We start from the raw sequence: 14,284 nt of genomic DNA, 5'->3' as shown, positions 1-14,284 counted from the left end.
AAACAATACCTTTCGAACGGTTTTTGAATTTTCAAAATCGATTTAGAATTGCGGGCTAAAACGTGGACGAAAAATTTTTCACTTTTTTGCTATTTATAAAGTAATGACTTGGCCGATCGTCGCACAAAACTGATAAACGATGTCCTCATCGAGATACATCGTATGGCTTTTAAATTTATGAAATCGGTCCAGTCGTTTTTTGAGAAAACGTCGATTCACGGCAAAAAATCTGTTCACTACACGAACACACAGACAAACGTATATTTTTTCCGAACTGCATTCTTATACAAGCTTGATGGTTTTGGATTATTAATAATTTTTTTTCTATCGTTTATGACAAATGTAATGATTTCCAATAATTCTGCAGATGATCAGATTATTATTTAGCACTACATTGTTAGCTATTATTATATGTATATGAGCACATTGAAAAAAAAGTCATGCAAAAGTTATTATGAAATTGTAATTATAAAATTGTTTTGCTGAAATTGACCAACAATCAAAATGGAAAATCTACATTACATTGTGGAAACATTATCATTATTTAGCACATGGTATATTTGTCGTATCACGATTTTTGTCATACGATGAAAGTATCCAAATCCGGGATATGGTGATGATTTTCGGGTATATTAACTATCCTTATGCTTGTATTTAATCTATCTGCATTTATATTTATTATTAGGTATAAATAAATAAAAGAGAATAGGTGCTCTGATTATATGTTACGGTAGTGCCAATAGAGTTTTAAAATCTTAGAGATATGTACTATTCTACGTATTTACAACTTAATTAGTTAACTGAATGACTTAAATATTTATGAAATGACTTTATTCAATTGTTGTTATAAAATGCTTATTTAAGATAATAAAGTAGACAATGGTGTTTTAGCGCGACTTACCTACGTATTTCATGAATTGCCTTTATATAGAACTTTACCTTTAGAAGTTTTATATTTAGAAAATTAAATTTGCACACATATTTTCAAACTTTTTTGTATATAACGAAATTATATTTTTTTTTAAAAATTACCTAATTAACATATCTATTATCTATTATATCTAATTAACATATAATAATTTTCACAGAAAATATATTAACATCTACAGCATAGTTTGCATATTAATATTTATTAATATCTATATTATACTTATTAATATTTAATTACATCGTTGTTTGAAAGACAATGTAAAAAATAATAATATTTTTTATCGTATTGTTTTTATTACGAAAGATATTCATCAATGAGCTACCAAAGCAAATTCCATTTTATACAATGGCGTAAACTTGTTTAATAAAACATGTTGATAAACGTCGACAATAATATTGTATGTTAGTTGTTTTGATTTAAGCTCACAATACTGCGTTTCAAAATCACTTGTTTCAAATTATTTGATTACATTCTTGTATTATACATAATGTTAATGCATTTGTGAACTCCAAAATTCGAATGTAATAATAGTTTTATTTTATTGATCACCTAAATCATTTTCTTCCAGCTCTTCTATGCTTCTCTGATACATATTCCGTAATTTCAAATATAAAAGAAGCATTATGCCAGACGATTTTCTCATTGACAAAGTTCAATACAACTTTATTCTTGCAGCTGGCAGAAAAAAAGCTGGCAACTTCTCTTCTTCGACGTGCACCTTTGCGTAATAATTTCCCTGAATATATATTATATAATTGAAATAAATTACAATTTATTTATTGAGTACCTACATTTTTTTAAGTGTATACAATAACCGTTGTAGCAACTCTATTTTTTCTATAACAAGATTTACAATTGCACTTGAGGACATTTATAATATAATGATAAGGACATATGATGATGAAATTACGTAGTAGCAGTTCATTTAGATAAAACTTTCTAACTGAAACTGATTCCTTGTTCTAAAATTAATTTAATGAATAAGTAGTTATTTGCGTTTATTTTAGTATAGAGTGTGAAAATACTTTTTTCAAAACTAGGTATTAAATTTAGGATTTTTAATAGTTTCAAAATATTATAGTAAAACATGCAATCGGGATAAGTACCAATGAGCCCTATAATGGCAGAATAGATTTATGAATTTTCCTCATAAATTACGTTGAATATACTTACTGTTTTGATGGGACAAGATGTAGGCATTTGATTTGACCCAAAAACTAATTGGTGGATAGGTTTCTTTAATTGTCTAATCATTTTATCGACAAATCCTGTTTCCTTTGTTCGTGGATCTTTTAATAAGAAATCACAATAACTAGCTTTTATAGGTGGCAAGAAGTCTTTATATTGATTGCTCATGTATTGGTACATATTCACATGCGCCTGTGTGAATTCAAAATTTAATTAGTATATGTAATATTGTATAGTTAATTTTATATACCAAATAATATTTTATATATCTTTTTATGCAAGTTTTTCATAAATGAAATAAAAAATAATTATATAGAATAATATTTTGGAGCGGTGATATATTAAATTTGATCTTTTTTGAAGTGGACATTATTAGCATTTTTTATCATAATTATTAGACTTGTTCATGAATCAGTTGCATTCTATTGCAAACATATATATTTTGCATACATATTGTTTTTTTTTTGCTTTATTGCTATATATATTTTAAAGAACTTCACCCAAACTTTTAGAGAAATGCCTGGGCATACCAGTCTGATGCAAGAAATTTCAATTAGACTCACTTCATTTGTTGTGAAACGAAAATTACCTATTTGTATCTAATTGATAATATCATCATTAATCAACAATTTATTTTTATCTTCCGATTTTATATCATTATTATAAATTAAAAATCTTTTGAAACACCATTAGGTATATTCTAACACGGAAAAGCACGGATTGATTATTACAATGTCAGCAAATGTCTTACCCTCCGAACGAATTGTACGAATTTGCAATTCTAAAAACATATAAATAAAGAGGTTTATGTCTTTTCAGATTTTGTAATTCTTAGCCATTAACTTATATTTACCATTATATTATCGACTTCCTTTACTTGAGTGAAATTCACATTCCAATATGAATATGTTCTATTGAGTTTCTTTGTATCGAATGCATGAATTATCATATAATCTGTATTCCAATATTCTGCCTTAATTGCCAGAAAATTAAACCTGTAGTTTGTCTGAAAATAAACCGACATAGGTATTTATGGCTAAGGGTTCATAGATCTACATAGTAACATTAGGTCTTACAATTTTTCAAATAATTTGAATTTTCACATAAATATTTTGGATATGAATACATATCATCTTTAACAATTCAACTATTTTCTTGAAAATTTAAATAATAAGTGAATGTGTCTTGTAGTCTTCGTTCCACTTGGTTTATAGATATTAGTTACTACCTTACCGTAATTTCATAGGATGATGTTTTAATATGGTTATGCAAATATTAATGTAAATATAAACTGAAGGAATGGCTCTAAAGTCCAAAATAATTTTTATTATAAAGTTATAATTTAAATTATTATTATTTATAATACATACCCAGCATTGTGTTTCATATATTATATACGTCAGTACAATTATTTTGAATAATATTCGTTTCATTTTCTGTTAAAAAACTAATCCTAAATATTTATTATATACCAACTGTAATGTTCTGTTAATATTTTGAAATAACTTATCATTTTACATTATTAGTTGTATCATTTTTATACATATAGTATTTTTTGCGATGACTTGCTATATTCTTTCTTATTATTTCTGTTAACCATTTGTTTATCAGTATGTAGATCTATATAATTTATAGGAAATTGGCTCTAAACCAATATCGTTGAGTTTCATTGTTACAATTATTGGAAACAACTCAATAGGATGTTAATCTGTGTATGATTAGAGTTTGTTTTAGCTCTAACCCTTTCGAGCCACCCAAATATTTGTTGCACTGTTCAAACATTACCAGTAGAATTGTATTTAATAAATGAAAATTAAAATTTTCACTTCTAAATAACTAATAACGATAATAACGTGTTCGAATTTTCCATAGTTAACTCACAATTAGAGTGATATATCTTGAAGCAAAAGTACTGGATGTTTTCTATAGGTGAAACTCGTACACACAGGTCGTCGATAGGAAACGCTCGTAGCAAAAGCGTTAAATGAGTTTATTTGCAGAATTTTAGGTCACGATCATAAATTTTTGAATTTTATTAGTATTAACTAACCTGATTTCCCTGTTGTAAGAGTATTATTATAATAAATTTATTTTTGCATTATTGTTTATGATCATCGTTTTTGCCCTCTGAATTCAAAATGAGACCATGATGAATGTTGGTACCGGAAAGTTCCGGCCGTTTGTGGAATAAAACAACATACAATTTTTTTTCTTGCGTCAATTAACTTCATTGAATATAACAATTATCATTATTATTAATGATCTTTGGTCAATTTGTATATCCCATTTGCAAAAAATGTTTCATCTTTAGATGTGAATAATTGAACCAGTGCTTGTTTGACATCTTCTTCATTCTTGAATTTTTAGCTTGTTAAAAAACTTTGTTAGGACAAAAAAAGTAATAATCAGAGGGTGCATGTCCGATAAATATGGTGGGTGCGATAGAATTTCTCCGCCTAATTCTGCAATTTTTTTACGGAGTCCCTAAAGCAGCATATGGTTTAGCGCTATCGTGGTGTTCATTCTATTGAGTATTGTCCTTGCAGTATCATACTGGAAGTATTGTCCTTCCAGTATCATACTGGAAGTATTGTCCTTCCAGTATCATACTGGAAGTATTGTCCTTCCAGTATCATACTGGAAGTATTGTCCTTCCAGTATCATACTGGAAGGTCTTTTCTATTGATCATTGCTGGCCTCATTTTTGGAATTCTCCGAATTGAGCTTTTGGTTTAGTTTCAAAAGCTTATAACTAATTCTCGAATGTTACACCATATACACAACATTTTCTTATTCGAAGTCAAATTTGGTTTAGAGAAGAAGGTTTAAGTTTTACTCTTAAGGTCTAAGGATCACAATATGCCCTTTTCCTTACAATGTTGTTGTATGGAAATTCACATTTCATTCCCAGCTATCAGCCGGTTCAAAAAGAGCTATATTTTGTTTAGAGCAAGCGGAGATGTGCATATGAGAACTCAATCATCCAAATTTTTCTTACTTATTCATGTTGCACGCATCTTAAATACTTATCCAATCTTCCAAATATGGTCAGAAATGTTTTCTTTAGCTGAATTAACACCTTCGGGGATCCCCGATGTCGTCAGAAAAGGATCTTGCTTACCAGAGAGGTCGAAATCACCCCTTTCAAATTTTTCGTACTATCTTTCGTATGTCCCATCAGAAACTGTGCCTTCACTAAACTTTCAATAAATTTTTACTTGCTTCTTTAGCATTTTTTCTTTGTTAAAAATCGTATAAAATACAGTAGCGTAAATGAACTTTGTCAGTTGTCATGGGTATAGTATTCTTCCACACTAATTGTAAGGTGAATCAACTTTATTATAGTTTATTTTCTACGTCAATATGTATACATTAATCGATAAAAGTATAGAGCCGAACATGCAATAAATAAACATGCAACAAACGTATCGAAAATGATGTCATAGATTTGGATAGAAATTATCGGTAGACCATAATATAATATGGTAAGGTAAATATAATAAATGAATATATTTTGCATTGGGCTCGTCCGTATATCCCATTTGTGAAAAATGTTTAATAATTGGTAGGTAAGCGGTTAAGAGCGACGGGACTTGTTTCATAGGTTCCGGGTTCGATACCCACTTTGAGCAGCCTGTTGTCAGACAGCAGTGACAACGATTTTTACTTGGAAATATAGATAGTAATATGTTTCCAAGTGGAAATAGCCCTCACCCGGCATTGCTGCACCAATAAAATGTCAGCCCTATTAGATTAATTTTAATAACAAAGTCATCAAATATGGATGGATTAACCAGTGGGTTACCATCTAAAAAAAATGCGAAATAAAGAGGTTTCAGCCCAAAAGCTCACATAAGGTTCTGATTGCTGTTCAAAATTTAAAAAAAATGCATTACGTAAGAATTTTGAGTCATTTTTATAAAAGAAATTGAGTTGCATATATGAATGCGTACATAATACATACGAATAATATTCTTGGAATTAATTTTCTTTATGTTTATCGATTCGAATTATTTTTCAAAACGTGTCATATTTTAAGCCCTCGCATCAGTGCGCATTATATCAGTGCGCTCGTTTTAATCTGATTTGATCCGAACTTGAGAGACGATCAATTTATTCACCCTGTGGAGAAGTGAGCTCCGAGAGAGGTTTGTCCTTGCGTTGCATTGCCTCGATTTGCATAATTTTCTCCAGAGTATTCTTTACTAGGAGTGCTAAAGATTTTAACCGTTCAAACAGGGGTGGAATGATGTCTTACATGAATTGTTCGACTATTCAAATATTTCATGTAATCCATTGATTAGGGAAACTATATTAATTAACTTCCCGTAAGGCAAGTTATAGTAATCGCAAAAAAATCGAAAATGAAAATTTTTATAAATCTTTACGTTTCAAAAGTTTCTGAACATTTAAGCATTCCTTAGAAAAAATTGATGTATGTGTGTGTGTGCGCGCACGGATACAAATTTTCGTCGAGGATTTGAATAATTAAAAAAAACATTTGATTCGTATTGATAAGGAGACGTGCTGATTAGTTTTTGGCGAAGGCATGTCTAATTGTTTCGAAGATACGGGGTAAAAAGTGCCAAAAACGGTAACTCAGTTTTTATTAAAATCATTTATTTATCATTTATTAAATTTGAAAAGAAGGAATGCGTTTTCCCTCTTTTTCTCATTATGATTTTACAAGCATTATTGTATCTACTATTGTAAGACATTGATACAGAATATCTTATTGATATCATCTATTTTTTAAGTTTAGGGTATAATATTAAAAAAAAGACTGATTAAAAAAGAAGACAATTCTATTGTATTCAGCGTTGAACAGATTGTGAGATGGGTATAGCTTACGAGATCAAATCCAATCAACAGATCCAATGTCTTATTATCAATTTTAAAAGGATTCTATGAATATACAGCCAAGGCAAAATATAAATTTTATGGGTACATTTTTTTACAGAATAACACTGTATATAACCTTGATCTGGTATTTTGCCAGAAATATTCATCCGCAAAGTTGGAATAAATATCCGTTTAAATTATCTCTTGTAAAATGTTTTTTTAACTTGATTTACTTTTATATTTACTATTTTTTATTGTTTACATCAATGTCAGGGTAAAGGTTCAGTTGGTCCTTTTTACCCCACCCACGTGTAAGTTTTTATAGAGGTAATCTAAAAAACTGTTAAAATTAAAAATTAACTATACCAATTATTTATATTAAGGTCTTGTTAACTAAACAGTGCTCACAACAAAAAAAAACTAACAACGAAAGAAAATACTTTTGTTATGGTTTTGCAAACATTGCCGTTTATTTCTCGATAGCAAGAATCAATGTGATGGTTGGTTATACATTTTTTTATCTTTACTTTCAAATAATATAGTAGTGGACCTTTTTACCCTATATATATATTAGGGTGGTCCTTAATGTAGACATTTTCGAATTTTATTGCTCCCAGGGGCTTAAATGCTTCCAAATTGATAAAACAAATCTCTAAAAGTTTTAACTCTTAATATTAACTTTTAGATAGTGCGCAATTCATTCAAAGCTTCATATGGAAATTGGATGGAAAAAATTCGAAAATTTTAATGTTTTTTAGGTATAACTTAGCGACAAATAAATTAAAAAGTGACAATTCGTGCCATCTTTTATTGAAAATTCGACGCTCTGCGAAACAGGTTTTTTATAATTTATTTTGTAGAGCGTCGAATTTTTATTAAAACTCATTCATTTGTTCACTAAGTTATATCTAAAAAACATTTTTAAGATTTTTGAAAATTTTTCCATGCTATTTCCGTACAAAACTTTCATTGAATTGCGCACTATCTAATACACAATATTAAGAGCTAAACTTACAGAGGATTTTTTTTTTTATCAATTTGGAAGCATTTGGAAATTCGAAAATGTCCATATTAAGGACTACCCTAATATATATATATATATATATATATATATATATATTAGGGTAGTCCTTAATATATATATATAGATATATATATTGTATAGATATATAGAGATATAGATATAGAGGGATAGAATGAGAGAGATATAGATAGAGAGATATATAGATATATAATAATCTATATATATATATATATATATATATATATATATTTGTATATATATATATATATATATATATATATATATATATATTTATATATATATATATATATATATATATATATATATATATATTTGAATGGTCTTGAATTTGATGTTGATATATATGTTTAATTTGAGTTTAAATTCAGGCGTAACATCAATAAAAAAAGTATGAGTTTTTTTTTTAAGTTTATTTATTTAAAATCCATACGTTTAGCCATCATTCAGTGGTAATCAAATTAACTATAAAAATTGAAACTAAATAAATTATATGTAAGAAATTTCATGGACAAACAATAATAATAATAATAAAACACTTACAATTTTGTATTCTAATATAACATATGAAACCATTATTAATAAATGATAATAATTAATAATGGTTACATATGCTATATTAGGATACAAAATTGTGTTTTATTATTATTGTTTGTCCATTTCTTACATATAATTTATTTAGTTTCAATTTTTATAGTTAATTTGATTACCACTGAATGATGGCTAAGATGCTAGCCGAAACGTATGGATTTTAAATAAATAAACTTTTAAAACAAAAAAAAACTCTCATACTATTTTTATTGATGTTACGCCCGAATTTGAACTCAAATTAAACATATATATATATATGTATATATATATATATATATATATATATATAATGTGTGTGTGTATATTTTGTCATTCTCGTTCTGAAAATAATTTCAAAACTGTGCATTATATGAATTCAGTATATTTATAGAGGCAGATCGTCGTATCTATCTAAATATACGTCGGTAAGCCTACTGTCAACCCTTTTCTCTTGAGTGAAAGTTTTCCTTAAGAGGTCTAAAATTTTCCAACCCCTGTTCGTCAATCGATTGCGCTTGCGTATTTTCTTTCTCGGCCACCTAACGCGCCCCGACCGATCTCTTCGCTCCGGTGACTACGTATCTCTATTTGACCCACCTGATGGAACTCATCCAGCGCTCGACGGCCCCGAACGCTTGGTTCCGACGATCGTTCATACTATGCCTTCAGTGTACATTTAGCCGTCCCGTAGTGTGCTTGCGTTGTTTTTCATTTTGATGGGGAAAATGTGGAAATATTCTGATCAGTGGAAATACTGTGATTATATATATACTAGAGATTAGTGAATTGTTTTAAGGCTAAACTGAATAAAGTAAAAAGTGATTATTTTTAAAATTAGTTTTATCGCTATAAGAGGGTGTGTTTTACGAATATAACCTTTTCTCGGTTATCTAGATGCTTCTATTACTATTGGTTAGATTTTGTATGTCGAGTTCCCAAAATCTAATCTGTAATAATTGATTGTTGCAAGTTTATAATATATTGTTAGAGTTTTTTAAAGTATCACTTCTGTTTTATTTTATTATTATTATTATTTGTGAATATCTATACTGAAATTTTATTTTAATTTGAAATGAATCTTTGTCAAAAATACTTTAGCAGACGACAACCCATTTACAGCTAAATTGTTCTTAAAAGTGTTAGCCGCAATTGACTAAGGCCTATGTTTAAACTACTATAGGAATATTCAGTCTTTTTTTTAATATTTTGTCTCTTATTTATATAATATATATATATATATATATATAATATTTATTTTTTTTTAAACATTTAGTACGTTGAATATTTCATTTTCTACTAAAAATTAATTTAAATTTACTAAATTAAAACATTTTACTGCGTAACGTGGAAAAGAACTTGATTTTAGTAAATTTTCCTTTATTTATACAGATTGTCATTGCTTAACATAAGCAAATCATTTAATTAAACATGTGTTTATTGTACAAGACAAAGATAGGCTTATCAGTACTTTTTATTTTCTTTTAATTATTATTAAAACTTTCCTGCTCTTATTGTTATATAAGATTAAATTAATTTTTCGCTGTTCGAATGCGACTCGGGAATTTTTATTTGTATTTTGCCAATGCACATAATTAGATGTTCTATTTGCATGAGCGTGGGTATACATTATATAATGTATTACTAATTATTGAGCTCATGACAGAATTTATTTTAATCTGAGTATTATCTCTAATCCGACGTTATCTTTATTTACTCAAATTAACATCAGAGTACTTTCTTAATTTTATGTTTTTAGTAGCTTATTGTCAAATACCTCCAGATGATTCATTCACAGCAATTTCATAGACAGACATGAATTTTGCATAGGAAAACTTAATAAAATTAGCTATTGGATGTTTTACTCGATAATTAGTGCTGAAGGTTCAACTTCAATCATTTTGAAATATCAGATAATAAGTAAATTAGCTAAAATCAATTTACCAGGCAATGACGCGAATTTAATGTAATTAACATTTGATAGACAGGAAAGTTTATATATATATATATATATATATATATATATATATATATATAATTATACTCACTGGAGTTCTTATTTGGAAGAAAGTCAAACTATATAGACCGTATCATAGCCTTAATTATAGTTTTATTGTAATGCTAGTCTTATTTGTTCTGGTGAAATGATGTCAAAATATTTATTATTATTTTATTTGGAGCATAAGTAGACATATCTGTATATTATTTACTTATTTATAATACATGTTTTTTCTTTGAGAACATACCAGAATGTAATTTTATTCATTGCTATTAGAATTAACAAAACAACAAAATATATTGTGAACTTGCTTGTTTTGAAAAATGATTCGAAAGTATTTTTAATTTAATGTAAATTCATAGAATTATTTTACTAATTTAAAGAAATGCCAAATTAAAAAGTATTGTTATCGAAAATTCTTCAGATTGACTTTTTCGCTATTTTTTGCGAATTTTTATTGGTTTATTTGCTCATTTTTTATTTCTAGTATCTTTTTCATTTCAATGCGGAGTTGCTTTTTATTAGCATCAATAAAATGCCCTTTAAATTGAATTAGCACTTTTCAAGTTGTTGACGCATTTGTCGTAGACGATTTATTGAGTTGATTCTAGTTGTCATAGCAATAGACTAGTAAATAGTTCAATTTATCTATTTCAAATGTGAGCTTTACCTATGATTTTTCCATATATATATATATATATATATATATATATATATATATATAAGACTTAAATTTTTTGTTTGCCGTTGTGAGACATATTCTTCATGTTTATTTGCATTCAATCATCGAAATAAAAGAACAAATAAATAATGAACTATTTATTTATACGTTTCGACACACGGTATATGTGTCATTATGTAATGTAAACAAATATAAAAGAAAACTGTGCTGTTCATGTTTGATTACATTGTCTTACAATGAGATCATCTTAAAGGCGAATTTGCGGCACTAGTTATTTATAATCTGTAATGTAAAATATCGTAAAATATCTTTAATAATTTTTAAATTTAATTACTCTTAAGTTACTTAAATGTTTAGCTAATACTTTATTTCATTTTATAATAATTATTAGTTCTTTATTATAATTGTTTGCCAACCGTTTTCTCATTTAAAATTATTTGTTTAAATAATTGGCATAGCTAAAGTGTTAAAATTAACACGAAAAATTAAACGTCTAAAAATAAATGATCAAATAAATTAAAACTGTTGATTGTATTCGGACTCACATTATCCACAATTTTATATAATTATAATTCTGTTTCTCTATCGTTACATTTATTTTTTTCACAATTGAATTTATATATCTAAAATTTATAAACTTGCAATATATCATTTTTTAATAATATATTCATTTGCAGCATACTAAAAAATCCTTTGTGGTGAGATTAAAACAAATTTATATCGTTATTGAAACTAAGATTTTCAAAATATAATAAAATTTATAATAAAGTGAATTGTGTTAAAGCATGTTATAAATCCAGTGATTAAATTTTTCCGTCCACAAATTTTCCTAGTTTTTTTTTCGCAAAATCTGATAATTAGTGACATATGAAGGGTGCTTAATGGTGACGTAGAATTCCAAAGCGAAGAGGTTCATCATTGCATGGCATTCCCCGCATCATGTCAGATGCCGCGTGCAGAAGTGCTAGCTCATTTAGCACGATCATTCCGCGGTCGCCATGCCGGCCGCCCTTTCGACGGCAGCCCGTCCACGGAAATGGCGTCGCACGCACGGTCTGCAGCTGCCGCTGCATCCCCTTCAACTTGCCGGATGGTTTGCTATTCTGTTATCAGCGCTCGCAACATTTCTGGTGTTGATACCCGCACTGTCGACAGAAATCCGACAGCCCATATCGGCCTTAGTATCGATACTTTTTGCCACTCATGCAGTGTCGCATTTAGCAGCGTTGCTGATTGACCCCGCGGATCCCGGTTTACGAAGAAAGGAGAACAGGCAACGCAGGCAAAGAGTTCCCGATTTTGATCGGGAAAAATACGCCCACGTCATTGAAGACGGCAGATGCCATCTATGTGAAATCAGGACGGCAGATGCGCGAACTAAGCACTGTAGCTCCTGCAACAAGTGCGTCGCGAAATTTGACCACCATTGCAAATGGTTGAATCATTGCGTGGGCGGCAAGAACTACACGGCATTCCTCGCGTGCGTCTTAAGCGCCATGATGACAGCTGTTGTGGTGCTCGGCATAGCGCTCGCGGAGCTAGTGGTCAAGTTACAATCACAGCAAACCACCGATGATTTTAACTCAACCGAAGCAGTGATCAACTTCACATCAGCCACCATAAATCAAAGTGAAGAAATTATTGATATACCAGATACCGGCTTCGTACTTATTGTTGCTACGTTGGGACTATTGGCAGCAGTTGCTGCTGGATTACTGCTTCACCTCTGCTGCTTTCACGTGTACATCTCACTTCTTGGACTGACAACTTACGAATATGTCAGAGGTTACAGGCGTGAAACTCCTGAAGTTCCAACACCAACACCCGAAAGTACTGCTAGCAGCTTGACATCAACTAACCAGACAACGACAAAGTTATATTTTTGTACTGGAGACAAAGTTGCCGATAATGGAACTGAAATTCGCAGGCGCCCGTCCACTTTATATTGCTGCGAAGAAACTACTACGTTAGAATACAGGCGGAAAATGTTTTACGTTTGCCAAGTGAAGAACACACCAAATGATGCACCAATTGTTCAAAACGCTGTACTACAAGACACTGCGGCTACTGCGACGGCCGACCGGTGTTCTTGTTGCACTATCGCCAACACGAAGCATTCTCCTCCTAGTCTGAAATCTATTGGCAAACACCATAGATGGCGGCGAAAATGGACCTGTTGTGGAACTTTGACTACCAGTCCGGAAACGCCTGATGATGCGGGAGTTACTATATCTACAATTACCGGTTCTCTAGTAACTATGAATAATGACGAACCAGGAATAGGTTTGCAACAAAACGGTGTGCCAAGAAAATCGATACGTCCTGCGATAAGACTGAGGCATTTCTTTAGAATAGTTAGCAGATTTGGAAGAAAAAGAAGAAGATTGGGAAAAGGTGTTGTTGTAATGCCTAATCAGGTTGAACCTGAAATAATAACAGAGCCTGTTGTTGAGGAACCAGAGGATGTAAATCCTCCGGAATCGATTCTACCTGCTCTGATGACGGGATCACCACCAGCGCCTCCGCCTCCTGTTAGAAGAAGACTGGCAGATCCAGATGAACTGCAACGATTAGCGGAGACTTTGGCATCAATTCAATTGCCACCAGCGACAGCTGTTCAGCTTCAGCAGCGCAGAAAGGTGAGAAGAAAGAGGCCGCTACTTCAGGCTAGAAGTCCAGCGTTGTCACCAATTCATGAGTCTGGGCTGTCGAATCCTGCTTCACCACAAACAAGCAGACACTATTTACCACCAATATAGTTACTTGAATTTGCTCTTCGAAATATAAATTATTAGATCTTATGTTAATCTAATTTGATCACTCATTTAACTTTCCAACAAAATTGCTAGTATTTAGTACATTCCGTACCCTATTTTCAATATTAACATTTCAATTCTTCAACATTAACAATTCAATTTTAAACGCATTAAGATAATTAATATTGAAAAAATTCTATCTTACAATTAGTTATAAATATTAGATCCTGCCATAAGAGTTTTCAATAATGAAGATTTTATTTTTGTAATGCTAACC

At 30.0% G+C, this 14,284-nt stretch overlaps 1 protein-coding gene across 1 annotated transcript; it reads left to right on the top strand.

The window, feature by feature from the left end:
* Positions 1 to 12,249: 12,249 nt before the first annotated feature.
* On the top strand, positions 12,250 to 14,010 carry LOC113365371. Its single transcript, XM_026606942.1, has one exon. It carries the CDS (start codon positions 12,250 to 12,252, stop codon positions 14,008 to 14,010), a length of 1,761 nt encoding a protein of 586 aa, XP_026462727.1.
* Positions 14,011 to 14,284: the final 274 nt, after the last annotated feature.

The sequence above is a fragment of the Ctenocephalides felis genome, unplaced genomic scaffold (genome assembly GCF_003426905.1).
Source record: "Ctenocephalides felis isolate EL2017-DRISC unplaced genomic scaffold, ASM342690v1 CF-g0.4_SCAFFOLD_00950, whole genome shotgun sequence".
In the NCBI taxonomy this organism is placed as follows: domain Eukaryota; kingdom Metazoa; phylum Arthropoda; class Insecta; order Siphonaptera; family Pulicidae; genus Ctenocephalides; species Ctenocephalides felis.
Note: the sequence above shows the minus strand (reverse complement) of the source record. Positions and strands in the feature narration are given on the sequence as shown.

Bases quoted from the DNA above. Each gene is read 5' to 3' on its own strand.
- LOC113365371 (XM_026606942.1), top strand. From the start codon at position 12,250: ATGCCGGCCGCCCTTTCGACGGCAGCCCGTCCACGGAAATGGCGTCGC.